The 27,995-nt window shown below is 33.5% G+C and overlaps 1 protein-coding gene across 4 annotated transcripts; it reads left to right on the top strand.

Moving 5' to 3' along the window:
* Positions 1-27,992, top strand: LOC119837087 (sodium- and chloride-dependent transporter XTRP3). Of its 4 annotated transcripts, XM_038362585.1 has the most exons (13): positions 10-169; positions 5,054-5,773; positions 15,329-15,561; positions 16,552-16,782; positions 17,167-17,277; positions 17,951-18,192; positions 21,862-22,012; positions 22,179-22,380; positions 22,795-22,954; positions 23,318-23,480; positions 23,839-24,039; positions 24,984-25,067; positions 26,526-27,992. In XM_038362585.1, exons 2-13 carry the CDS (start codon positions 5,512-5,514, stop codon positions 26,703-26,705), a joined length of 2,220 nt encoding a protein of 739 aa, XP_038218513.1. In that variant the 5' UTR covers positions 10-169; positions 5,054-5,511; the 3' UTR covers positions 26,706-27,992. The 4 variants fall into 4 exon arrangements, with proteins under 4 accessions (XP_038218511.1, XP_038218513.1, XP_038218510.1 ...); XM_038362583.1 differs by lacking the exon at positions 24,984-25,067 and having other exon boundaries at positions 1-102; positions 26,526-26,705; XM_038362582.1 differs by lacking the exon at positions 24,984-25,067 and having other exon boundaries at positions 26,526-26,705.
* The last annotated feature ends 3 nt before the right edge of the window (positions 27,993-27,995 follow it).

The following is a 27,995-nucleotide window of genomic DNA, read 5'->3' as shown; positions in this document are numbered from 1 at the left end:
ATACTCGGCAGTTAGTGTGGGTCGCCCGTTGCGGATGATAGTACCCGCGATCGGAGTTCTAAATTTGAATGAGAAATTTAACGAGTAAAAAATTTGTGAATGGTCAGTGTTAATAATTTTGTTACATTCATAAATCATTGAATGAGGATTTTTTTATTTTTTGTATAAGGTATGCAATGTATAGCGATTATTTTGATATGTTGTAGCAAGGGATAATTTATTAAAGTTAATTTATTTTTCAATATTTATCATATATTTTAATGTAGATTGATTTATTATAATGTTTCTTTAATTTTTGTTCTTGTCTGTATTTTCAAATCATGTAGTTAATAGTTAGGATTGCTGATATACCTATATTCCTAATTATTATTAATATGAAATCATAATAAGACTAAAAAGAAGTCCTAATAATTAAAAAAAACCGCGGTTCAATCAATATTTCTAATGTCGTAAATAAAATTTATTCGCTTAAATTAAAGAAAATGAACTATATATACATGATGAAGAATATTTTCCTGTCATTTATTATCTAAAAATCTGCATTGAAATCTATACATTTTGTTGAGATTCGTTGGCTCTAGACATCCCAGAGGTTTTATTGATTGTATGCTCAGTATGAGAGGGGGTAGGTAGAGGGGGGTAGGGAAGGTCAGGACTGGCCAGGACGCTTCCTTACCACGTGCAAAAAAACGAACGTGGTTGGTACACGTGACACGAGCTTTTTCAAATTTAGAATGTCCTTGGCATAGATAACAGAGCATCCAATAATATATTGCCTATGGATATCCGATGGAGTTACGGATTGCTTTCAGCAAACATTGCATTCGAACGTTTCTATTTTTTCTTTTCTTATTTGCACTTCGATTGAATATTTGTTACCACATTTTATGAACTTGAAAGTAACTGAAACTGAAAAGTTAGTTACGTAAAAGTCACCGTAGAATAACGTCTGTAATATCTCCGCTTAGTAGGTCATCAGATCGATATCTCATCATGCCAGTTAGTGCCACTTCTGTCCCTTGACTCATTTGTTTTGAGGCACGAGGGCATAAATCATGTTAATAACTACGTAGTTTATACTCTATGGTTTATGGTTTAACGAGAGAAGTTGATAATTGTTTTACATTGTTTAGCTGTTAGATTCCACTTTTTAAAAAGTAAATTACTTATTTGTTATCGTTAAGTATTTAAAAAATGATATAATAAAATATAAATTTTTAAAATATCTTAAGTAAATAGTACATAATCTTCTCTACGTCACCTGATTTTATGAAATATAATATACATCGTTATAACAGCTGATGTAGGTTTCTTATTCAACTATTATCTTTTCAGAGTATTTATTTGTTTTTTTTTTCTTAGTTTATTATTGTTGCTTATAATTACCAAAAACCGAACCCAACATTCTTGCATCTATATCATTTGTATATTAGTATCAAATAAAATGTATGTTAATAATATATTTACAATTATAACGTTATTACCAATTCCGCTAACGCTTCCAAAATGTAGTGTTAACCTAAAAACCGAGTTTTTTATCGAATTTTTCTTCACACATCTACTCTATCGGGAAGTATTTTCAGGTTCAGAAAACTTAAATATTATTACTTACTGTTCTAGATACATAACGTATCTGAAAATAGCCATATAATGTATGAATAAAAAAAAATTATCCGACCATTAAAAAGGTTTTAATGAAGTAAACTTTTAATAATATTCGTGCATATGTACATTTGTTTAGTTTTTTGTAATTATACCAAAAAATCGCTCCCTTGCGATATAGAGAGACAAACAAACACACTTTCGCGTCTATATAAAAGAAATTGGGTCATTTTATTAGGCCAAAAGATTGATATCACTTCGTAATTAATGATTTTCAGAAACGAATAAGATAATTAAAATGTCACGATAATTACTCTACCGTAATACGTAGTTTCATTTTAAATTACTTAATTATACTTTATGTATAAGAATCGGTCAAGCGCGAGTCTGACTCGCGACACTTGGGTTCCATATAAATAAGCTGCTAAAAATATTGATTTATTATTTGTTATAGCAGAATATGCATATCTCAAATTCAACTGTCTTACTATCACAGTTCATGAGAAACAGCCTGGTGACAGACAGACGGACGGACAATTCTAGTAATAGAGCAGGTCTCTATTACAAAGACTTCACTGTCTGCTCATCCGTCCATCATTCCCTTTGGGTTCGGAAACCGAAACGAATGCATAATTCACCTATTAAATTTATTTATTTTTTCGAGGCATTCATATTAAATTTTCATTCATGACGTTTTAGCTAATATTGAAAGTTACGTGTGATTTGGTATAATTTTTCATATAGGATTAATATTATCTTCCAAAACACGTATGTTTTGGTATTTTATTGCTATCGCTATGACTTTTTTCTTAAAATCAAACAGAATTTTTAACAACAAAAAAATAATATCTACTATATGCATTTTCTTGCAAAAACGTAGTTTATAAAAAATAAGGAAGACGTTTCACTAAACGCAGGCAAAAACACTAATAAAGAAAACGAGTAGCGAAGTTTTTTTTATTTTACTAAATGCAAATTTTATACATGTGACAAATATGAAGAATAGAAGCTGGACTCGAACCTGCGTCTTTCGCTATACCTATCGGCCAACCATGGTTTCGAATTCCACCTTATGACCTTTTTCTATTTTTTATTATTTTCGTACATTTAAGATTAAAATTTGCTGGTTTTAAGTCTACGGCTCCTGGTACTAAAGATACAAAATAATACTGGTAATAAAAACATATGTTTGACCCCATATTCGTAAAATGTATACAGCGACCTCTATTGCCTCTCCAACCTACTTAGTGAATGATTTACCAATATTTTCTAGACTTTTCTCGACTTTTCTAAACAAATTCCATGTGACCATTCAATTTTCCACATTAAATTGTTAAAATTATGACCCACCTTTGTTTCTATCAGAATAAAAAGTGAACGGGAAGATCAGAAAAGAGTCTATAGAGTAAAGTAAATAAAAAAGTATTAAATAAATTTAAATTGCTTTGTAGACCTCTATCACCATACAAATCAATTGTCTCATGTACGAAGGGGCTTATTCGTCTATAAACATTTCAATGATTACTGCGAATACTAACTGTTGGAAGTTTAACATACATAGTTTCCATACAATACACGCTCGTACGTTTAACTTTATTTGAAAGACACAGAAAAGAATTACAATCCATATCACGTGTTTTTGTAAAGACGCGTCCCTATTTATTTTCGTATGAAGAGAGATCCTCTGGAACCCGTTATGTAAGGAGGGGACACACAAAGGCTGCGATGTCCTTGACATAATTCCACACACCCCTAGCTTTGGTTTTGTCAAAATGGACGATTATATTAATGCCTCGATTAAGGGCACACGGATACAATCTTTAGTAGATTGGTGCCATTTGGAATACTCTGTAATACAGAAATTATATGTAATAGAAGAGTGGGGAAAAGATCAAATCCATTTCTATATAATTAGGTGTTGTAGGTTAAAAGATTAATGATGAAATATTGTATGCTAATAGCGCATTTGCACAGCCGAGCGAATCGCGAGCCGAATGACGACCACGCATTCAGTGACAGCTAGTGCTCGGCTTCTTCTACGTCCTCCATGTTCATCTTAAAATAATTCACACCGCGAATGTGTGAACAGTTTTTCGCGAATACATTAGCTAACTAATGTTTCGTCGACTGCCGAGGCGAATGGCGAACACGAATAAATAAAACGCAAAAAATGCACTATAACATGTAAGGTATGTCACAGGTGGCCCTGTACCTTTGTAATGTGGAAGTTATATTTTTTATTTTTCAAAAATAAATTAGATACGAAAATAAAAACGCGTGAAGAATTCTGAGACTCTTTAGATGTCATAAAAAATATCGAACGTCATGAAATAAGATAAAAATATCTTCGGTATTTAACATTGTTTTTATATGAAGCCATACAAAAGTGTAAGCCTCACCAAAGTGATGACATCCGATGAGTTTAAATATCCTGCACTGATAAGGTATTTGGATGGTTATAGAATATCAGGTTAAGGTTAAAATCTTGGCACTGGATGTTTTACAAACTCGTGTATTGTTAAGTAGAGCAAAGTTAATTGCACGCTCTGTGAGTTACGTACAATATGTTGCAATGTCTCTATTGATGACTTGAATTTCAAATTTCGAATTAGATATTTCATTTCTCTTTATTATCTTCCTTGACTATGGTACACATACTTTTGACACGACATTTGATTATGATTATCATTTAAAACAGAAATTACAAAAATTCAAATATCACTTACAAGTTTATTTTACTTTTATGAGCTAAATGGGAAAAAGGAACCATAGATTAATAAATCATCATAGACTTAAGCTCATTTGAAAGTTCATCTGCTATCATTTTTAAAGCATTTTTAAAGCGTTAAAGTTATAAGTAAAGATACGGATACGATTCGATACGATGCTATTCGAATCGAAATCGAAATATAAAAAAATACGTTAATATAACATATGACATGCTCTTATAATAAAAGAATTTTAATCTGTAATCAGATCAAGCAGTTATTGTAATTGCAGTATCTGAAATGGTCAAAGTAAGATTTTGCAAAGCATTATGGCCCGAAGCCAAAATGTTTCAGTTTACTCAGAGTAAACCGATATTAGTGATGAGAGATCTGACCTATTTTATAAGAGAAACTTCCATGAAATTCTGCATCGATAGTACTAATTGGTATTTAAGTATTTTATTTGACTCATCATTTTTCATGATCAAACGGTCGTTTTAATATTCTGCCTTGATTACGCCTAACAGTATGAAAAGTTTAGAACTACGATGTTATAATTTAAAAGAACATTATATCGTTGGTTGTGTGTATTTGCTTCTATAGCTACAAAGGAGATATTTTCCCTCCGCCTTTTGTCTGCAATATTGATACATGGTATTACGTATGCACACATAATTATATAACTATTGACGTATTTTATAAACTCATAGCAAGTGTTCATAAATCTTTTTTCTTTGTTACAGCTAAAAAGGAGTTCTGTTACATCGACCATGGCGTCCAAACACAACACATGATCAATTATCATCAATTCTTAGACATAAGGCAGAAATATGTTTAATTAGCCATCTGAGTAACAGACACTTAGTCATATGCACAGAGAGGCATCAAACGTCTTAGATTCCTTGAAACTACGGCTTAAGTTGCTGCAACGGACGAGAACCTACGTTAAAGTTATAGAATTCATAAAGAAAGACGCTATACGGTATTTGTCGAAATACATAACACAAGACATAAAATATTATGAACATATTCATAGGTAACGACTACCACTCGAAGAATCTGGTCAAGTTGAAATCTATTTGATTTGAATCGATTGCAATAGCTAACAGACAATAATTACCGGTTCGTTTAGTTCTATAGACGTAAACAATAGGCCGTTAATAATCGATAGAAAAAATATAGTTCAAAAAAAGAACGCAAGATGGCGGCTAAAGCTGAACCGATCGGTCCTCGCAATGGACATGAATTGGCGCCTTTAAATACTAGAGCTGATGGCAGCGAGAGGCCACATGGGGTTACTATTGTGCTTCAAGGATCTAGGAATTCTTTGCAACGAGAAGCACCGGATGAGGACAGGGCTGCGTGGTCAGGAAAGCTGCAATTCTTCCTGTCAATCATTGGATATTCTGTAGGGCTTGGCAACATTTGGCGCTTTCCGTACTTGTGCCAACAGAATGGAGGAGGTAAGTTTATGGCTTCCTATTTATGATAAAGTAATATCGTCTCAACTCTTATCCATTATAAATGTAGATGACAATTTTTGTCATCTAATTGTCCTACCTAAATATGACATTTAGGTAGAAATAAATTCAAGCAAAAACATTCAACATTATTTTTCCTATAAACAAAAAGTTGTAAAGGGACTCACAGTCTTTTATTGTTAAAACCAAAAAAATATCGTTACATCATTGATGATTATGAAATTTTTAAATTAATTATCGAAATCACGATAAATCTAATTAAATCGAACAACACTTAGACATTTTCAGTGATAACTTTATCGATAAAATCACGTAGAGTCGATACTCTGGCGTACACAGCCGGCCAACCTCTCGTCGAACAATCATAATTTGCAAAAGACGTAATGCCAATCACAACTCCCTTGTATACTAAAGGCCCGCCGCTGTCACCCTGAAAAAAAAAATTAAATTATCCATGCCAATAATACCTCCTTGGTACAGTGGTCAACGTATGAGCGTAGAAACGTTTGTTATATTCCCGGTATTCCACTGATAGATTCTCTTAACAGAAAAACAATAGACTGAGAGACATTTTTTTGTGAGTCTCACTGGGAATCGAGTCCTTGGCTCATACGTCAACTATGATCACAGAATACGTACTAAATAGGGCACTATAAACATAGATACACTATGAATCTATGACTAAGCTATTAGTAGTTTTATCAATACAGGAGATGCATTTCTATGTTATTTTGACATTATTAATTATCGTAAGTAATAAAATTGATTTAAGTGAACTACCCGAAGTGATTATGCATAATTATTAATTAGTTGCATTTTAGGGCCGGTTCTTTTTTTTCCTATTTCTGGTAGATTTTTAGTAAAAACTTTTTAACCTTCAAAGAAGTGACAAATTCGATATGAATTCTGTCAATTCTGTTAAATTAGATAGCAATTCATTGATATGAGTCTATACGATAGACATGAGTCTAAGTCTGAAAATATAAAAAAAAATACTCTCGCATATTTACCACACAAACGCTTTTTCCTTTTCGACCGGCGCACATCATTTGCTTCGTTAATTCTTTACGGTAATATTCAGTACACTTCTCGTTATTGACGTAAGGCACTTTGACAGAGAGAAGCTGCTTTGATTTGGATTTTTGCTAAAAAAATATTTATTCCTTAGAGATAAGGTACAATTTTGATTAGCTGTCACTACACATAATGGGGAATTCATAGTAAAACGATAGGTTATGAATAAATCTTTTCTAAAAAAGGTTACCGGCATTCAATCATTTCTTGAAAGCAAAGAGCAATATTTTTAATCTATTTAAATTTAAATATTAATAATCCTACTACAGTATTATAAATGCGAAAGTTTGTGAGGATGTGTGTGAGTATGTTACTCTTTCACGCAAAAACTATTGAACCGATTGCATTGCAATTTGGTACGTAGACAGCTGGACAACTGGAATAACATATAGGCAACTTTTTATCCCGATATTCCTTACTATTTCATAATTTAAAGGTTTTACAAGCATACTTACGTCATTCGGGTCTGTCAATCCAAATCCCATAGCCATGAATTCTGCAGCATCTTCTATCACCATATTTCGATCGGCTAATTTAATCGGCTATACTTTTACACTGAATATGAACTTCTCCATCAATTTAAGAACAATCACATCATAATCAAGGGTTGCGATATCAAAATTTGGATGTTGGTAATGTGCCTTAATTTCATAATGCTGTCCATTGTTTATTTTATCTGTTCCAACGATAATTTCTGTGACGGCTCTAAAAATATACGATAGTAATTTTCGTTCATTTACCTATGATATTTAGTATGATATTGATGTAGTTCTTATTAGTATTTATATAAGGAGAACTGTTACTACCACTACCTCTATTATCGTTATCTATTTTAAGAATCGAAAATTATTGGGTACGATTTTTAAATTATAAATAAAATATGTAAAATTTTACTTCTTGCGTTAGACTCGATGGTTATAAATAAACATAAAATCCATATATATCGTAAGATAGATAAAAAACGATGTATACAGCAAAGAAAGTGTTTAACAAAAGAAAAAAACCATGCGTACTCTTCAAAGAGGAAATGGCAGTGCGCTGCAGAAATAACAAATTGATCTGTAACGATAGAAGCTCCGCATCCGTGTACGCTTCTCTTTGGTTTATAGATAGCAAAAAATGGTACTTGTTCTATTTTAATTGTATCACCGCCAACGATTTCGTAATTCCCTGTTCCTGTAATACATAAATTTGTAGGAATATAGAGAGATTAACTTAAAAAGCAGCGGTGGCTCAGTGGTGAGGACCAGTCACAGGACAAGTCGGGGTTCAAGAGAAGGCGAACGTGCAGAAAATAAATTGCTTTTTCAATTTATCTGCGCATGTGTAACATTACTACTGCTCAAAACGGTGAACGGCTCAATAATTTTCAACAATAATTAATGTTAAAATAGTAATAACTATGAAAAATATAGATTATAAAATAACATACCATCCGATTTGCATTCAAGTAAAAAAAACATAAAACAGAACAATCCTATCACAGTCATGGTAGACGATTTATTTTTGTAAACATGTATAATTGGTATTAAAAACATGTATAAAATATTCTACTAAAATGCAAGACATTTTTACAGAATGTCCGCAAATAACTTCAATTCTATTATTATTTATGATTAGCGGTCCGCCCTGGCTTCGCCTAAGGTACATATATAGGCTATAAATGGGCTATCTAACACTGAAATGGTTTTTAAGATCGGACCAGTACTTCCTGAGATAAGTGCGTTCAAACAAACTCTTCAGCTTTATGTATGATAAGTATACACATATCAACATGTTTCATGTAGATGCAAGCTTTATCAGCGGATCGCTTCGCGTCCCGACTCCGCCCGGGTGAAGATTTTCTTTAAAATTTATTTATACACACTTCCCTAAGCAATAACGAACCCAAATTCCAAAAGAGGTTTTATTCAATTTTTCAGTTATTCGGAATCTGAAGAAGCTGCTATAAGTATGTTTCGTAAAGTTTAATTAACTTGGGAGTATTAACATTGTATCGATTATGTTGCATCAAGGATAAAAGCGTCGATCAAATTAATCCCGGACTGCGCCGGCCAGTGTTTTAAATGCTTTTTATTTAAAGTACTAGCTGACCCGAAAAACGCTGTTCTGCTTCACTCTTATAATTTAGGGGTATGAAAAATAGATGTTGGCCGATTCTCTGGCCTACCTGATATACACACACCAAATCACAAGAATCAGTCCAGCTATTACGGAGGAGTACGGTAACTAACACTGTGACACAAGAATTTTATATATGTACTAGCTGCGCCCCGCGTTTTCACCCGCGTAAGTCCGTATCCCGTAGGAATATCAGGATAAAAAGTTGCCTATATATTATTCCAGTTGTCCAGCTGTCTACGTACCAAATTTCATTGCAATCGGTTCAGTAGTTTTTGCGTGAAAGAGCAACAAAAACACACACATCCTTACAAACTATCGCATTTATAATATTAGTAGGAAGGATATAGAGATATGGTTAGAACGTCTTTATTGTGAAAGTATAAGCTAGTTATAGCTAATATCAATAATTTCTGACTTAAAAGAAAATAGGAGTTTATCAATTCGACTACTTTTTTGACTTTGTTACCTCATAACTTTTTGCTGCGTGAACCGTTTTTATGATACATATTTTTTTTTATTAAAAGATTGTGTCTGCCATGTGATCCCATTTGAATTTGCTATAGTACTGAAATTTTGAAGGTCTGTTAAAAATAATTACTATCCACGCAATTTGGTAAATAGATTCAAATAAAAAATATCGGTCAATCTATTTATAAATAAAATCACTGGAGTTGTAATACTGCAGAACGTAACATTGAACTGTAAACAGCATTTCCAAGTAGAGGTTAAGAAAAAGTAAAATATTTAATATAAATTATTTATATGTAAAATATTTATTTATTCATATCAAATATTTCTATGAAAATTGTTGAGTTGGGTACGATTTAGTTATAATCTTAAACAGTGAAGATAAGGCGCTTAATTCAACAAAAAATGATTTTTTTTTTATTTATAAATCCAAAACATTCACATACATATTTAAAATTAAGTCTATTGATGTTCTTTAATAACTTTGTCGATGAAATCTCGCAGAGCTGACACCTTCGCATAAACACCAGGCCAGTTTTTCATAGCGCAGCCGCGGCCGAATGAAACAATTCCGATTAGTTTGTTTTTGTATACTAAAGGACCACCGCTATCGCCCTGAAAAATGAATACATTTGAAGAAAAGTCACCACTTTCTGGGTTGCCTGGAAGAAAGCGCTTATGAGCGATAAGGCCGCCGATTGCATTATTATTGTTTGTTAAGCTATGTATCGTAAGTTTTTAATGCAATAAAGTTGATTTGGTTTATTTCTAAAAAGGACAAATGAACAGATTTCAATGATTTTTTGTTTAGATAGTTATACATATCTATATCAGGAAACTACATTATTTTTAACTTATAAAGAAACTACTAGGGAGAACATAAAAAGAGATGCATAGTATTATTCGAAATTTGGATGAAACAACAACATATAAATCAGCTATAAAAATGTGTTTCATTAAAGCCATTTAAATTTTGCCTTTGTTTGGTCACAATAGTCGTAAACGCTAAGTGCGAATGTGTATTATGACACCACACTACGTTACAAATCTTATTACTACACAAGGTGAAGGCACAGATAAAATAATACTATGCTAGTCATATATCTATGATGCTAGTAGTGAAGCTTTAAAATACAATATAACGTATTTTTCTATTGGACTTAGTTATTTAACTATGTTAAATTTATATTCCCTATATTGCGTTTGACACATTCAAAATTTAGTGCACATGTAACGTTCTTAATTCAAATTTATTTTAATGTTTTTTTTTATCTTTGGTCATGATGCAGACGCGGTCGTCTCAACACAGTAAGACTTAGTTTAAACTATCTATTTTTTTTTTCTATATCGTAAATGAAGGATGCCAGATATTCCGATAGGTAGATTGGTATACAGATAGGTTTCCAACAAATAATGTATGCTATAACTACAATTACCTAATATAAGTAGGTATTAATAAATAGATTCAATATTACCATCCTCAAAAAGTAAATTAAGATGTTATTTTACCTGGCAGCTATCTTTTCCTTCTGTACCAGCACAAATCATGTTTTTCGTGAACTCACTTCCGTAGACTTTCGCACATGTTGCATCATCAACGTATGGTACATCTACTCCAAGGAGAATGTCGGAAAAGCTGTTATACTGAAGGAAAGAAAGATAACATTATAATGACGTTTATTATATCGGTGTTGACGTGCTTTTACGTCTTAAATAATATGAGTAACTCCTCTTTGCCAGCGGCTACGCACGCATTACATTTGGAATAGTTTAATAGATGTTGTTATACATATAAACCTTCATCTTGAATCAGTCGATCTATTAAAAGACCTCATCAAAATCCATGGCGCAGTTTTAAAGCTTTGCATGCATAGGGACATAGGGACAAATAGAGGAAGCGATAGCGTTTGTTTCTGATGTCTGACGTAGCCGAAAATACATTTTATACTGGAGGTATCTAATCTTCAATGAGTACTCAACATTAACTCATTTATGAGGATTTAAAGAAGAAAAAAATCATTTTCGCAGTATAAATTTTGTGCGATTCCTCTACGTCATAGCGGGCAACTGAGTTGGTGTTTCGCCTGAGTATAGGATCACCACCGCACAAGAACATCAGAGGTAGGACGTCTGCAAATGCGTTGAAGCTGCACGCACCACTTAAAAAAAAATACAAAATTTTCAAAAGATACTACTCATACTCATGTGACTTTGAAATAGCTTCATCTCAAAACATCGCTACAAACGAAAAAGTAAAAAAGAATAATCATATTTACATTTGGATTAGTCGCGCCAAAGCCCATAGTTTTGAATAGAGCATTATCTTTTATAACCATGCCGGGCTCGGCCAATGCGATGGGCTGCACTTTGTCATTGAATACCAACTTCTCAGCCAATTTAAGTAGCAGAACATCGAAATTATCGCGGGCGTATAATAATTTGTTCATAATGTAACTGGGATGTGGGTAAGCCGCCATAATTTCGTGATGTTCCCCTTCATGTATTTTATCTGTCCCAACAATAACTTCAGTCGCATGCCTAAAACCATTAACCATTATAGACGTATCTAAAAAAATAGACATATCACACTAATATAAAGGTTCCATTGTTTTGATTTTATTAGAAACAAACGGACAAAACAGGAACCTTGATATCCGGGCGGAGCCGGGACGAGCGTCCAGTATTATATTTATTTTTTAGTATTTTTTACTTATTAGTATTATAATATTACAACGTTCGTCCCGGCTCCGCCTGGATATCACGAATCCCAACTCAAGAACTGTTTTATCCCAAGGGAGCATTTAATCGGGATAAGAAGCATCCTATCACCCAAGTCAGTTCATACCCTGTCTGTATACCAAATTTCACAATTCGTTCAAACAAAACAACTTTCACATTTATAATATTAGTGTGATTACTGTGATATTAAAAAACTATTGCCAGTGTAAAAAATAGATAAAACCAATACCTTTGATCCGCTAAACCGACACATACGTAGTGTGAAAAAATTTACTGCATATTTCTTATAACATACAGTTAACATATTAAAATTCATCCTTGTTAACAATTGCGTACAATTTATGCGTTGTTACGAACTACCAGCGGCCTCTGATAATTGTCTTGTGGGGGACAGTTCTGATTAATAGACTAATGTAATAATTACAATCTGCTGTGTTTCCCTACCTCGATGGGCAAAATTATTTCCCGCTTCAACGATTCTCATATGTTTTCCACTGCACGTGAAACATAACCAACAAATTGTCTAAATACTACGATAGGTATTGGTGCATATAGAAATGCCATAAGCGGCAAGAATGCTCTAAAATTCATCTGAAAGGGATTTAAACTTTCTATGTTTTTCAGTATGTTGAAAGTTAAAAGAACGTATGTTTTGCTATGTGCAAAACTTAACGATTCTTAATGTAAAAATAGTTTTTTATAACTTTGTGCATATACATCACGACTGCCTTGTCGTTTAAAATGTTATCCCACAGGAATTGCGGACTATGACACCCGACTATAAATTACGAAGAGCACTAGTGCTTTCCCCCATATAATTTTATATTATATACATCGTGCAATTAGCTTGTCTCGATTGAGGTTAAATCAGATTTAAATATCAAACTTTTTAATTACAAAACTACTAGCTTTTCTAGCTTCGCCCGGGTCAAAGGAATATTCTATCGGAATTATACATTTCGCAGTAAAACGTTCCCTATATCACTCCCTAGCACTGTCTCCAACCAAAAATATCATGACATAAAATCACTCAATTGCGACGTGAAAGCAAAATTAAAAAACACTACCACATTTAAAGTATTAGAAAGGATTAGTGAGGATATCGTACCCTTTAAAAAACATGTAACAATGCGCTGCTGATATAACAAACTGGTTTGTGACGATGGAAGCTCCACAACCGTGAGACTTGTCCGTCACCTTGTACACCGCAAAGAACGGGACATTTTCTATATTCACCGGATCACCGCCTACTATTTCAAATGATCCTGTACAAATATATTATTAATTTTTAACAGAAAAATAACACACTTAGAGAATATAAAAAAATTAACAAAAAACGTCACACTCACCGTATGCCGCTTTGAATTCGAGTAAGAAAAGAAAACAAAAGAATCCAAAGATTGCCATGACTGATAATAATTAAATGCATTCCCGTGTTCGCATAATAACATTTATATTATGTGATTTGCAATAAAATTCAAAAATATGTCAACAATTCTTACGTAAGTACCTGATTATGTTTTTTATTGGCGAATATGGAATGTTGCATGTTTTGTTTTATGCACGTGTTGAAATCCTGAAACTCTTGGGTGCAAGTTATTTTCGTTGTCATAAATAAATAATTATTATCATAAGTTACATTAACATGTCAGACGATTTTCAGTTTTAATCCCACTAACTTCTATTGTAAATGCAATAGCGATTCTAGCTCTTCGTCTAAACCGAAACAAACTAACTTTGTATAAAATTATTTCAGTGGTTTAGACGAAGTTAGTTTGTTAGCTTTTATGTAGAAATTCCTACAGGAACGGGAATTACGCAAGGAAAACCCCCAAAACTGTCTTCCATAATTTTTCATAATTTACTATAACTGAAATAGTTATAGTAAATTATGAAAAAGAAAACCACAATCCCGCCCATGATAAAATATAATTGAAATTAACATTATTCGGGAATTGCATTTAAAGAGACATGTTCATTTATTGCTGTATGCATTAATTAGTTTAATCCGATGTTTAGCAGTGAACGTTAAACATGAAGTTTTTATATTATGAGTAATATTTTTATTCTTTCATAATACTGCATATGAATTTATATAAAGTGCCCTAACAAACTGCAAACAGACAAAATAAATATAAGGCATAAGCTTAAATCGGATTTTGTTTTCGAATATAACTAATATTTAGACAGTATTTGAGGGCCATATATAGATAGTTGCATAGTTTGTATGTATAATTTAATTTGTTAATTGAATTAAATCTTGTCTTATTTTTAACTAATATGTTGCAAATATTGAATTTGATATGTACTTGCATAATGTGTTATTAAAAACGAATGTTTTATTTACGTAAGATATTTTAAACTTGTTGCGACGTAATGTGTACAGCGGTATTGATTTCTTCGCTACGACGCAGTGTCTACGCCGTAGACTGTGCTACGACTTTTGGAATTTGAACATGTTTGAATTTATTGGATTTCAGATTTATTTTAATGCTTGGCTGTTTAAAATATTATCTGGAAAAAATCATAATACTGTTACGGGATTACGTCATCATGTTGGTTCAGTTTTATACCTATTTTGCGTTATTGAATTCATGTTTATACCTAAAAACTGAATTCCAGTGCTCCCTAGTGGATCGATTATCTTTATGGACAAGTAGGTGGTCAGTTGTATCAGTAGATCTGTGTCCTGCCAGACTGAGAATTTTTTTTTTTTGTGAGTCCCCATCGGGAATCGAACCCAGGGCCCCTCGTTTCTACGCTCACGCGTTAACTAGTCTGCTAAAAGTTATTTTTAGATAGTTCAGTTGTTTTTATTTTTAATTATCAGATATGCCGAATCTAATGTATGATTGTACCTCATATTGCTAAACTGAAACACTCAGTCTTTAGACATTTACCGGTCGATAATTGTGAACAGTTATGACATCCTAGTTGTAAATCTTAATAAACTATAGAAATGTACTAAATTTAAATTAAATCGTAACTTATTTACCAAAATATTTATATATACATATAGTGTGTGCTATTGAATGAGTAAATCGCTTTTTGAATTTCATTGAAAAAACAATCTTCCAAAACGTATAACCTACATAAGAAAACTAGCTAAACTCATAGTATTTTTCTTTTCAGGTGCCTTCCTGATTCCGTTTCTTATAATGTTGATACTGGAGGGCATCCCGCTCTTTCTGATTGAAATGGCAATTGGGCAGAAGATGAGATTAGGCTCCCTTGGGGTTTGGAACACCATCCACCCATGGCTCGGCGGCATCGGCATATCAAGTTGTGTTGTGACATTGTTTGTTGCATTATACTACAATGTTATTATCACTTGGGTGTTCTTCTATTTGTTCAACAGCATTCGGGTGAGTTTTATGCGAATTAAACTGAGGCCCGTTTCCTTTTCAGTCATCAATCCTTTCCTTATCCCTTAAAAGTGAGCAGCGCATTCGCAAAGGCACTGTACCCCTGCGGATGGTCACGGGCGGTGGTGATCGCTTACCATTAGACGAACCACCAGCACAGTTGCCCGCTATGATATATAAAATAGAATTAATTGATTTTGCTTGCAGTTTGATCGCGTGAGCGATAGTATCACGCGAATACTGTTAGATACAAACCTTGAACTTTTAACCTCTATTTCGATCATATAGTATACTAGCTGAACGCCCCAACTCCGCCCGAGTAGTCACTAATTGTAATTGAAAAATATACTTTCATATTTTTTTATGTTGGATCAAACTGTACGTGGTGTGTGTGTGCAAATTTGATCTTTTCTAAATATTAAGATACGCACGCGTGATTTTCCTTTATTCCCTTCGTCAATCCTTTCCTTATCCTTTACTCCTTAAAAACAGGCAACGAATTTGCAACTACCCTGCCGCTGCAAATGTTCATGGGCGTTGATGATCGCTTACCACCAGCTCAGTTGCCTGCTATTACAGTTACGGTTTTTTGCTAATATAAGAGATAATATAAATTAATGGTAAATTTATAAATTTAAGTTTATTTATTAAATGCACATGTTGACACTGATATAACATTGAAATAATTTAAAAAGTTTCATTAATTAGGCGAGCTTAATCGTTGACGTGAATACGTATTCAATTAAATAAAAAGAGATTTTTTAAACAGCAGTTTGAAACACAAAGAAAACCTCATATTCTATACAGTTTTGCAAATGAATACTTATGTTTTGTTTTATTATACCAATTTCTATAAAATAAATTTTACTTCCCAATTCGTTATTATGGCTATGTCGACACAATATTTCTTCTATAGAGTTTTCGACCTTGATAATAAAAATCAATGTATCACTCTTATGAGTTATTATAAAATTTATGTAATAAATTCAGTTAAGCGCCGACTCTCTCCCCTGGGCCCACTGCCCGCAAGACAACGGGACAGCAGAAGAGGAATGCTCCAAAGCATCTGCCACCGTGTACTACTGGTATCGCGAGGCGTTGGACGCGTCGCCCAGTATCGAAGAGCCCGGCGTGCCTAGATGGTGGATCGTATTATATCTCTTGTTAGCTTGGATCATCGTGTTCTTTATTGTTATGAAGGGCATTCAGAGCAGTGGAAAGGTAGGACTATGAATAATGTTGTTCTACACTTGTATAACATTGCTTCTATGATATAGACATATTATTAGTCTTGCAACAGAAACGATGGGCTGTAATGAAGTAGAAGAAGTTTGCAGTTTTTCCTAAACAAAGAATAATGTAAATTGATAACGAAAAAGGCTTAATGAGAAAGCATTGCTTTGACTTTAAGACATTTTATAAAAACTTAAATAGTTGCATATATGTAGCACATTTGGTCCAGTCTATTCAATATTAACGATTTTTGTACGTATCTTGTTTGAGTTATTTATTCCACAAAAGTACGTTTTATTGGCTTTGTATAGATATAAAAGGTCAACAAATGCTAATCGCCACAGTTTTTAATTAATACATAATTAATTACAGGTGGTATACTTCACATCGCTATTTCCGTACGCAGTTCTTACAATATTTTTCGTTCGCGGTATTACGCTCCCGGGGTCTGCTGATGGTATCCTCCATATGTATAAACCTAAGGTGAGATATGACATGTAAATGTATTTATCGAGTGAATGGATTGTTTTGTCATATGTGTGGTATTATTTAGCACAATGTTGATGTTAAATCGTCGCATGCTATCATTTGGAAAATCATTTTCTATTTGTAATCTAAAACAGACTTAATTAAGAAATATTTTAAGTCCACAATGGAAAGCACTTATATCTTATATAAAAAGCTGTGTATGCGAAAGTTTATTCCCCCTCCCAATTATACATGCCATCCGTTGAATCTATAAATGTTTCACCGAAACTGCCTCCTACCTCCTTTTATGAGGTAGTCGAGCACGCTTCGGTACGAATTGGGCCAGTTCGCACCGGGGAAGTACCACACCCCCACAAAAAACCAGCGTGAAATAGTAGCATACTACTATGTTTCGTTCGGTTAATGGGGCAGCCGGAGGCCCGTTTTTCCTTACCCTTCCCAGTCCATTCCATCTTACCAGACCTCAATTATTTCCTTATCCCTTTACCCACAAAAGCGGACAACACATTCGCAGAGGCACTAACACTACGAATGTTCATAGGCGGTGGTGACCGCTTACCATCAGGAGAACCACCAGCTTGTTGCCCGCTATGCCAAAAAAAACTGCCTTCCAAAGACACCAACTCACCCTACCCTGTGTCTCCTAAACAGCAATTCCAAATTCCAGCTGGAGAAACTTCTCGACCCCACGGTGTGGCTGGACGCGGCCACCCAAGTGTTCTACTCGTTCGGTCTCGCGTTCGGTTCGCTTATCGCATTCGGTTCGTACAATCCGCCGAACAACAACTGCGTGAGAGACGTGCTGCTGGTGTCCGTGTGCAACGCGCTGACTGCGATATACGCGTCGGTGGTCATCTTCAGTATACTCGGCTTCAAGGCGTTCACTATGGTTGAGAAGTGTATCACCAAGTAAGTGGATGCAGTATACGAGATATTTTTATTTTTATACTAGTTGCACGCCCCGGCTCCGCCCGGGTTGTCAAATCGTAAATGAAATGATATAAACTATACTATATTTTAAGTTTATTCAACTGATGGTGTGCAGATTTGATTAAAATCGGTTGAGCAGTTTTCGAGTCTATCGCGGACAAACAATGTGACCCGTAATTTATATATATTAAGATATGATGGTTAGACAAAGATTTAGAAACCGGTGCCCTCCTAGGGTAGCGACTTCCCTTAATGCTCATCTCTTAACCAAGAAAAAGTAGGAATAAAACATATAGCTTTGTTTCAATAACTTCACTTATGTACACATTATGTGAATAAGGCAGTCTATATTCCGGCGAATATATAATATATAATAATAGTACTCTAAGTAGTAACCTATTTTGATTCAATCGATATTGAATCAAAATAAGTTACAGAGTGCCTTTTTGATTTACTTAATGTTATTTTACTTTTATTTATGTTATTCTTTCCCTTAATTTAAGGTCAAACAAAAAAAAACATTTCATTAACTGAAATAGATGTAAGAGCCTAAAACGATTTATATTTATTAGGATTTCATTAAATATACCCCCAAATTTAAACGAATACGTTTTACGAGCTCTTAATCCTCACTCCAGAGGATTTTCTCATTTACCAGTTTAATTACATTTTCACTTTAAACATTTCCATAATTCGTTTAGCTCAGAACCAAACTTGGTTACGAAAGCATAACTAATATCTACTCCAGATTGAAATAAAAAAACATTTACAATAAAATCGTTTCAGTAGAAACAGTTAACTCACCGTAATTTAATAAATTAAAATTACTGTGAGCGTTCCTCTAATGAACAACAATGCATAGTCGTACGCAACGCAATTTAAAGCAGTTCTTAATTTAAAAATATCCGTTTTTATTTCTTTTTTAACTTTTTTTTTGATTGCCGTAAAAAAAGTTTTATACAGAAAAAAATAATTAAACATGGCGCATACTTTCTGATTAGTTTTTAACCAAACTGAGAAGATACGATGAAAAGTTATAAAACCCTTCCAAACGATTTGTGCTGAAGGAAAACGTAATTTATTACATTTTCATTGCAATTAAAATGTATATCTAAGATCACTTAATTCCAAACGCCTCATGATGTTCCTCATTAAACATTTTAATTAAATTCTATCTCACCGAAAATCTATTATAGCAATTGACTTTCGGAACTGATTATAGAGGACTTAAATATTTTAATTTTGTACATTCATCTCCTATTTAGTTGATTTTATTTTTAACCTGTTTTTTAAGTTCGATAACCTTTACCTTACTAATAGTATAAAGCTATACTTACTATTAATAGTATAAATCTAAAGAGTTTGTTTCTTTGTTTGTTTGAACCCGCTGATCTCAGAAACTACTTGACCAACTTAAATGAAATTTGGTAAAAGATAAGTATCAAAGATAGTTTGAGACCAGAAAAATACCATAGGATAATTTTTATCCCGAAAATCTCACAAGAATGGAAACTATATGTATAAATGGGGTGCCTATTTTTTTAACACAGGGGTGAGGGCGATAGTATAAACAAAAATGAATTTCATTGCCAGAAAACTAGTGATCACATGCAAATTAAAGTTGATGTATTTTAAAAAGTCTGTCCTAAAATTAACTCCATTTAAGATACAATTAATTCTCAGCTTTCAAATAACATATTATATTACAATAATTACCTAAATCGAGCTATTTGGAGGATTTCGTTACAAAACGTATGTAAAAAGTTTACGCTAAAGTACTTAATCTTCTTAATACATTCGATGTATTTTATAAACAATTACGACATTGGGGCCTTCAAGAAAAGAGCGTATATGTCCCTGAAAAGCCGGCAAAGCACTTGTAACTCTAGTGTTGCAAGTGTTTATGGGCGGTGGTGACCACTTAACATCACCAGCACCATTGCTTGCTCTGCCATAAAAAAAAAATAAAAAAAAATGAAAATAAATAAAACCATAATATGAGTAATGATTTTTTTCAATACTACATAAACCCTTGAGAATCAGGCTCAATTCGTCATAATAAAGAAATGATCTCATACTCAATTTGTAACATTTTGTCATTTAAATGTTAATGAATTGTATAGTTCATTATGATTAATGCATAATATCCTGGTCAGGCCATCCAAGGCAGCGGTATTTTTTCTAATCGATTTGATCTAAACACACATAGGCACTATTTGAAAAAAACAGCGCGATAAAGGAATATGGGAACCAATTATCAAATTACAATAAATAACAAATACGTACATACCAAAAAACTAACAAAAAATATATTTAAAGTTGCTAGTTTTCTTTAGTACAGACAATGTCGTCTATGTCTCATATATTTTCCTACATATTTTACCATGAAAGAAACGATACAAATAAACGAATAAAAAATCTCAGATTCTCACAAATAAAAAACGACAAAATTTCTCAAACTTTTCCATATTTAATAAATAGACAACACAAAGAGCAAATCTAAATTGATATTGAAATGATCAATGTCTCATTCAACGGACGAGTCATGGAGTCAACTAACTGACAGTAAATATAGATTCTAATAATAACGTCTTGTTTCAGCGTAATAAATGTCCGTGATTTTAATTTTTCATTGAATAATGAATATATCATTTAGTATGTACTTTATTACATACATAAATATCCAATGCATATTAACTTTTATGTATACTATTTGTTATTTCATTTGTAAGTTTAGGAGATATCATAATGAGTGTTTCATGCTGATTAATTTATATATGTGTATAAATAAATATTATAATGTATGCTTACGGCTATAATATTTTTCTTTGTCATGCATCGCCATTCATTGTATAAAATGCAGAGCAAAATGCTATACCTACTTCCCCTTATCTTATCCTGTATCAACAAAAATGTTGCATCAAAATACCTTTATCTCTGTAGCCCTGAGGTTGTCTCTAGCAAAACTCATCACTTACGAACATGGAACAATATGGAAAAATGGAATATCTCATAAAAAATTTCCATCACCAATGAATGCTATGCTTTTTACACGCTTTTTATTAGCTTCACCCGTTTGTTTGTAACCGACTTCTTTGGGCGCGATTTTGACCCACTTTAAATGGCCAGATTTCGTTCAAACTTTGTAGATTTATTGAGGACCGATGACAATACACTAATTTGATAAAATTATTCCATTTTTCAATTTGCAAAATATGATTTTTGTTAAAGCGTGTTTTTTAGTTTTTTTAAACTATTATTTATTTACGACAGATTTAGTGTAGGTATCACATGCCCTTAGATAACGAGTGTGGTAGAAAAGAGTTCCCACAGTCCTGGCGAAAGAATGCATTGGGACACGTTGGGGATTTAACCAGTAAGAATCCGATTTACGGATGAGGATAATACGAGTAGTGAAGGTCAATTTTATTTGATACTAGCGATCCGCTCCGATTTCACCCGTACTGCACATGTATATAACTTATGTCAGTGAAGATGCAGCTTTCTAATGGTGAAAGAATTTTTGAAATCGATCCAACGGTTTTTGAGTGAAAACGTTACAAACATGCATACGAAGCCCCAAACGTTTCTTCTTTATATATAAGTATAAGATGCTATAACAGTAGGTAATAACTAACAAATTTTCAGGGAGATAAAGGTGCTAGCCATGCACCACGTCGGCGGGTTCACTCTGAACTCCACGCAAGAGTACTATGAAGAGAACTTTCCTCGCCTCAGCGACAATATAACATCTTACCTCAACCTTACTGGATGCACCATGAGCAGGCAGTTGGATGAGGTATGTTTATTAACGTTTAATTTTACGCATTTTTGCATATTTATTGAGGAAATTATATCATATATTCATAAAGTTTCTTTTGTCAAGAACATTAAACTTAAAATGTAGTACTTTCCACTTCCACAAATCTTCCCACAAATAATTTTGACTATTTTTTTCATTCTAGGCAGCAGAGGGCACAGGTCTAGCCTTCATAGTGTTCACTCAGGCTATCCTGAAGCTCACACCAGCTCCGTTTTGGTCAATTATCTTTTTCCTGATGCTTCTTTCGTTGGGTCTCGGGAGCCAGATTGGGATCATGGAGGGAATGCTGTGCACCATCTTTGATATAGACTTCTTCAAGCGGTTAAGCAAACCAGTTATTACAGGTAAATTTTGTGTCATTTTTTATTTCTTTAATGCATTAAACGTTGGAAATCCTTCGAATAAACTTAATTTTTTCTTATTTACATTTTTTCTAATTGTCAGAATCTTCGATTCCCTTACTACTGGATGTAAATAACAAAATATAGTTGCAGTTATCTAAGTTTTATCAAGAATTGCTCAATATAAAAACTACACACAGCAGCCATTCAGGCCAACGATTAGGATGGTCAAGCGTGAGTTGGCAAATGTCACATGTCGTCGAATTTCATAATTCTGGACATCTGGTTTCCTCATGATATCTTTTCATCAGAGTTCCAAGCAGTGGTGATGTGGATAAATTGAACAACCAATTCATTTCCTGCACTCTCGTCTGGTCTCGAATCCCCGTCATCTCTATTTTATTGATATTGTTTCAGGCGTTGTATGCACGTTCTGCTTCTTTGTGGGTCTGATCTTCACGACCGGCGCTGGCGAGTACTGGCTAAAGATGTTCGACTCGTTCGCTGGCACCATTGGCCTTGTGGTCGTCGCCTTGCTGGAGATGATATCCGTCATTTACATTTATGGACATGAGAAGTGAGTGAATATAGATCGTGTGTTCGAATTATTGGTTGGAAATTGTCTGACGCGTGATACTTGTACGATAGTGGCTTGTCCACACATAGTGCAATTGATCACTTCGTATATCTACCTGCTTTAAGATAAAATATATGCTGTGTTAGTTACACCACTTCTCCACTTGCATAAGGTAGGTAATAATTGTGAAAAAAATTGAATAAATTAATTTAAGTGAAATTCCATCTTTTTTAACTCCGAAAAATATATTAAATACTATTACAACGAAATACGTTAAAAAGCTATTAATTTATTATTATTTTTTTTTTATTTTTCCTAACTCAAAAAAAAAATAATAATTATGATTATAACCAAATACGTCAGGTTCACAAACGACATCTACGAGATGACGGGCTACCGGCCGGGCGTGTACTGGCAGGTGACGTGGCGCTACGTGGGCCCCTTCATCGTCAGCTGCATCCTGCTCTCCTCGCTGGTCTTCATGCTCATCAACCCGCCCACCTACGGCGCCTGGAATGCTGCTGAGGTTCGATATACTTATCCTCTTCCATACCCTTCCCAGACCTTTACTTTATCCCCTTACTTCATTTAATTTTTTACTCCCTCAAACCTTTTTTATCTCTCATTTTCTAGAGTCAGATCGATTTGCAGAGGCGACTAACTACATCCTGCTTTTATTGTATGAATTCTTTGAATTACTACTAATGAAAACTTTAAATTACTACTAATTATTATTTATTGCTCTTATAAAATCCTTCCAACTCATGCAATAGTCAGAACTTAGAACTCATTCTACTAAGTCATACGATATTTTTATTGTCATTCTAACAGTGTTCCTTGGTTCTTACTACTGAGTCATTTGAAAGCATATTACAATCATCCAGGGTCGCGTGGAGAAAACCCCGTACCCGAACTGGGTGCTCATCATCGCCATCCTCATGATCCTCGCCGGCATCCTCCCCATCCCCGTCGTACTGCTGCTGCGACGCTTCCAGTGCCTCGCGCTGGATGTCGATATCCACCAAGGGTCCATCAGGAGAATTGAGACTACTGTGTCCACTAAGGAGATGATGAGTGATCAGGATGTGAGTATTTTCGGTGATGAAATATATTTTAGGTCTTGCATTTGTCACTGTAAGACCTTAATTAAATATACAAAAAGTTTAGATGCAACAATTACATACCTTCTAATAAACCTTTAAATTTTCTATGTATCTAAATACAAGGTGGCATTTTTTAGCAGTTTCAGAAAATGTGCCCAGTTCGATACTTTGCCTATTTTTGCGACTTTTTCAATGTACCTAAATGTTATTATAATACTAACGGTCTTAGGTTCGATTCCCGGTTACTGACCGAACAAAAAAAAATGCAGGTTCGAATCCTGCCTCGTGATCAAATTTTTTCTATTCTTTCAAAATTTCTCCTTTATAAAGCATTTCAATGCTATAAAACTAAAAATTAAAAAAAAAAACTAGCCAAGTCCACTTGTGATCAAGTTGTCCCCTTGGAACAAAGTGATCAGTTTTTACTAAATAGAAGAAGCGAAATTTTAAAAATACTTTATACTAAATAAACTGTGCTAAAATATATTTACATGTCTAATCATCTACATCTGTGCTAATATCTAACCTGACTATATAAAAAAATAATGTATATTTTGATTCATATTTAAATACTTATATATGTAATAAATGTTTAGAATCGATTCACCAACAAACTAACGAATAGATTTAATAAAACTAGAAATACCTCAGAACTACAACAATAGATCCATTTTGTATCACAATAATTGTTTAAATTGTCCTAACCACATTCAGATAACTAAATAACGATCAATTACTCTCATTTTATTTCTATGAATATCAGCCAATCGATTGTGGTTTTAGTTTACCTATTCACAACCACGTTAGGGTGGCTCGTGGTTGTAAAAGTTCCACGAAAAAAATCTGAAAGATTCGAGGTCAGTTAGTATGTTGGTGAGGTCAGTGACTAACACATGGTGAGCGGTGAGTGACTAACCAATGACCAGGTGATCTCTCCGGAGAGCGCGCCGCCCGCACCGGCGCAGCTGGTCGCCGACGCCGCCACCAGGTTCACTATTGGAGACTTTGACGTAAGTCGTATATTGAGGGTAGTCGTACATCTAGATATTGAGGATATATCGGAAAAAAAACATTGAAATAATATATTGAAGTGACTCGGGGTATAAGGTATAATATTAAATAACCTAACCGTACGAGTAACCGTAGATAGGCACTCTCGCCGTAACGCGTTACGTAACGAACCTGTTGACTCCCTAAGAAATTATTACTTCTTAAATTGTGATTGTACATAGCTATTAAAACTAACAGGACTTAAGTGCTGAGGGAGCTTTCCACGTTGTTTGAATTTTCGAAATAAGTAGTCTTTGAATTTAATTACTATGTCTCCTGAATATAAACTAGTTAAAAGACAATTTAAAAAAGTAGTTTAGAAACTAATTTGTTATCTTTCGTTATAGACATTAATTTAAATTGATTACAATTAGGTGTTTGTTTCATTGACAATTATTGGTAAAATATAGTATGAATAGGTAATAAATTTGAAAACAGATGCTAGAAAATCTTCTTATCCATGTTACATGTTATCTTTAGCTAAATATTGTACAAAGCTATTGTGTCTCTCTAAGCTAAGATAAAACTGGTCATACACTCTCATATTGTTGTCTCATTTTGGGTATTTGTCAGTAACTTGTGAAAAAATCCAGCGCGAGTAGAACTTGCGACTTTAAGGGTCAGGGTAATATTGGTCACCTATCAAATTTGTGTTCGGCTGTTTATTATTTCTTTTTATAGCGTGAATAGAAATACAACATATTTGAAAATTTTAACTGTCTATCATGGTTCATGAGATATGGCCTGGTGGCAGACGGACAGACGTCTCAGTTAGAGGGTACGGAATCCGAATGTTATTTATGAAACTGATACAAATTATAGACTTATAGAATTATAACTAAAAATACTGCGTAATTTTTACGCGGATGCCGCGAATTAGAATTCTGACAGCTGTTTTTTTATGTTTCATTTACTGACAAGTACTTATCATATAGCGCTAATATTATTAAATTTTTGTAAATATCATCCAGGGTGTGGACAGCAGTGACGAGAGGCCGAGAGGCACGCGCCTGCCCACTAGCATCGTGCGCGGACGCAATAAAAAATAAATGTTTGTTGTTTCATCTAACGCTCCGCTTATAATGGAAACAAAAGTTTAGCTGTTTTTTATCTCCAATTCACGTAGTTAGTTAGAGAACTATATAAAGTTATCACAAATATTTCGATTATTTTTTTGTTGTTTTAATTCACTTCAGTTAATAGTTAACAGCGTACTGCATGAAATTTTGTTTCCATCGGTTGAAATGTATGTTGTTCCTGCTTTTTTGTAAATAATATTCTTATATTTTAGTGATTGCATGCGCTTTTGTTACTTGTTTGTTTCGTTTTTCTGTTCGGTGTGTAATTTTTTTTTTTCAGATTTCTATCGAGCATGGTGCCAAAAATAATAAGAATATTAAATGAAAAGATTATTTCAGTCCTCAGATTCGGAACAAGGCGAGGTGCGCGCGTCCGGCACGTGCGACGGCTCGAGCAGTAGTGACGACGACATTCCAAATACGAAAAAGAAATTCTCGCCCATTCCAGGAACTAGGTTCGCCTTGAAGCCCATTGGTCTAAAACCAACCACATTCAAAATGGACGTCGTTGATGATTGACCGTTATTTTTTATTTATCTGATTCAAGCGTGTACACATTATTTTGTGTATATTACGTTGAATTTGTTACTTAACATATTTAGGTAACAGAACTTTTTACCTAGTTTGAGGAGACGTTTCTAGTGCTTGTTTTTGAACGAAAGACGGTATTCAAGAAATGGCGCGTTCGCGCCTTTTTGTATCTTCCAGATTTTATTTAAGACTTTTACTTGTTTAAACATTTTATTTGTCGTCGTATTGTATATTTTGCAATACTTTAGTAACAGATAAGTTTTCATAACAAAATCACAATTTTACGTAAAATTCATTTTGAAACTGTGATTGCTATTTATAATAGATTACACGAATAGCAATACACATGTTAGTTTAAAAATACAACTGATCTATTTGGGAATCAGTTAAGGTGTAACTATAGCGAAAATAATTTATTTACTAGAAAGTCAAATTTGGCCAAAGTCGAAATAGAATATCGAAGACTTAAGTCGTTGTTGAAACATTTTGCTTTTAAAAATAATTTCACTATTTCTATCGGAGCTAAGCTGATATCAATACTCGTTGTAAAAACTAGAGAAGTTAAGAAAACTGCGATTTGTAAATAAATATTAGATACGTTAGCTTGTAATTCGTAATTTATTGCCTGGATTTCGTGCCGTTGACTATTATGATATTTGGGATTACAATATGTCGAACAATCTACCATATGTAAAATTTGTTTTGGTTACAACCGGAATGAAATAACATAAAGTCAAACGATCATACATACATGATGTTTTATGTTCAGTAATGCAAATACCTAGGTAAAAGTTACGCGAGCTTGTCAAACTCGTCTGTGTGGACCCACCTTTACATCTGGTGAAGAAATTTGCAATTAAAAATATATTGGATTAAATTATTAACTTATACTAAACTTAAAGCATGAAACAAATATTATGTCCGACGCAATAGTCCCGCTTCCATACTATGTGAATTGATTAAATAGTTACCTAGATCAAACGTATACCTAATATAAAAAGAAAACTGGACTAAACATGTGCCTAGTGAATAACAAAATTTGATACTAAATAATTTCTTTCTAATTTCTTTCTAACTAAAGCAATAGGTGTCAATGTATTTGATTTATAATCACTGTTATTGGTACCAACATTTTATTCTTTATTTATACATTAGGTATCAGTTTTCAATGTTGCGATTCGAATTTCGAAACGTATTCGTTTTTTTAGTCTTTATCTTAAAACCGTTATAATCACTTTTTATAATTCGAACAAAATATATTTTAAATTTATTAATTTT

The sequence above is a fragment of the Zerene cesonia genome, chromosome 26 (genome assembly GCF_012273895.1).
Source record: "Zerene cesonia ecotype Mississippi chromosome 26, Zerene_cesonia_1.1, whole genome shotgun sequence".
NCBI lineage: Eukaryota > Metazoa > Arthropoda > Insecta > Lepidoptera > Pieridae > Zerene > Zerene cesonia.
This window is presented reverse-complemented; position numbering and strand designations above follow the sequence as displayed.

Bases quoted from the DNA above. Each gene is read 5' to 3' on its own strand.
- LOC119837087 (XM_038362585.1), top strand. From the start codon at position 5,512: ATGGCGGCTAAAGCTGAACCGATCGGTCCTCGCAATGGACATGAATTG. The intron at 15,562-16,551 runs GTGAGTTTTATG...TAATAAATTCAG, and splicing joins ATTTGTTCAACAGCATTCGG to TTAAGCGCCGACTCTCTCCC. The intron at 23,481-23,838 runs GTTCGATATACT...ACAATCATCCAG, and splicing joins GCGCCTGGAATGCTGCTGAG to GGTCGCGTGGAGAAAACCCC.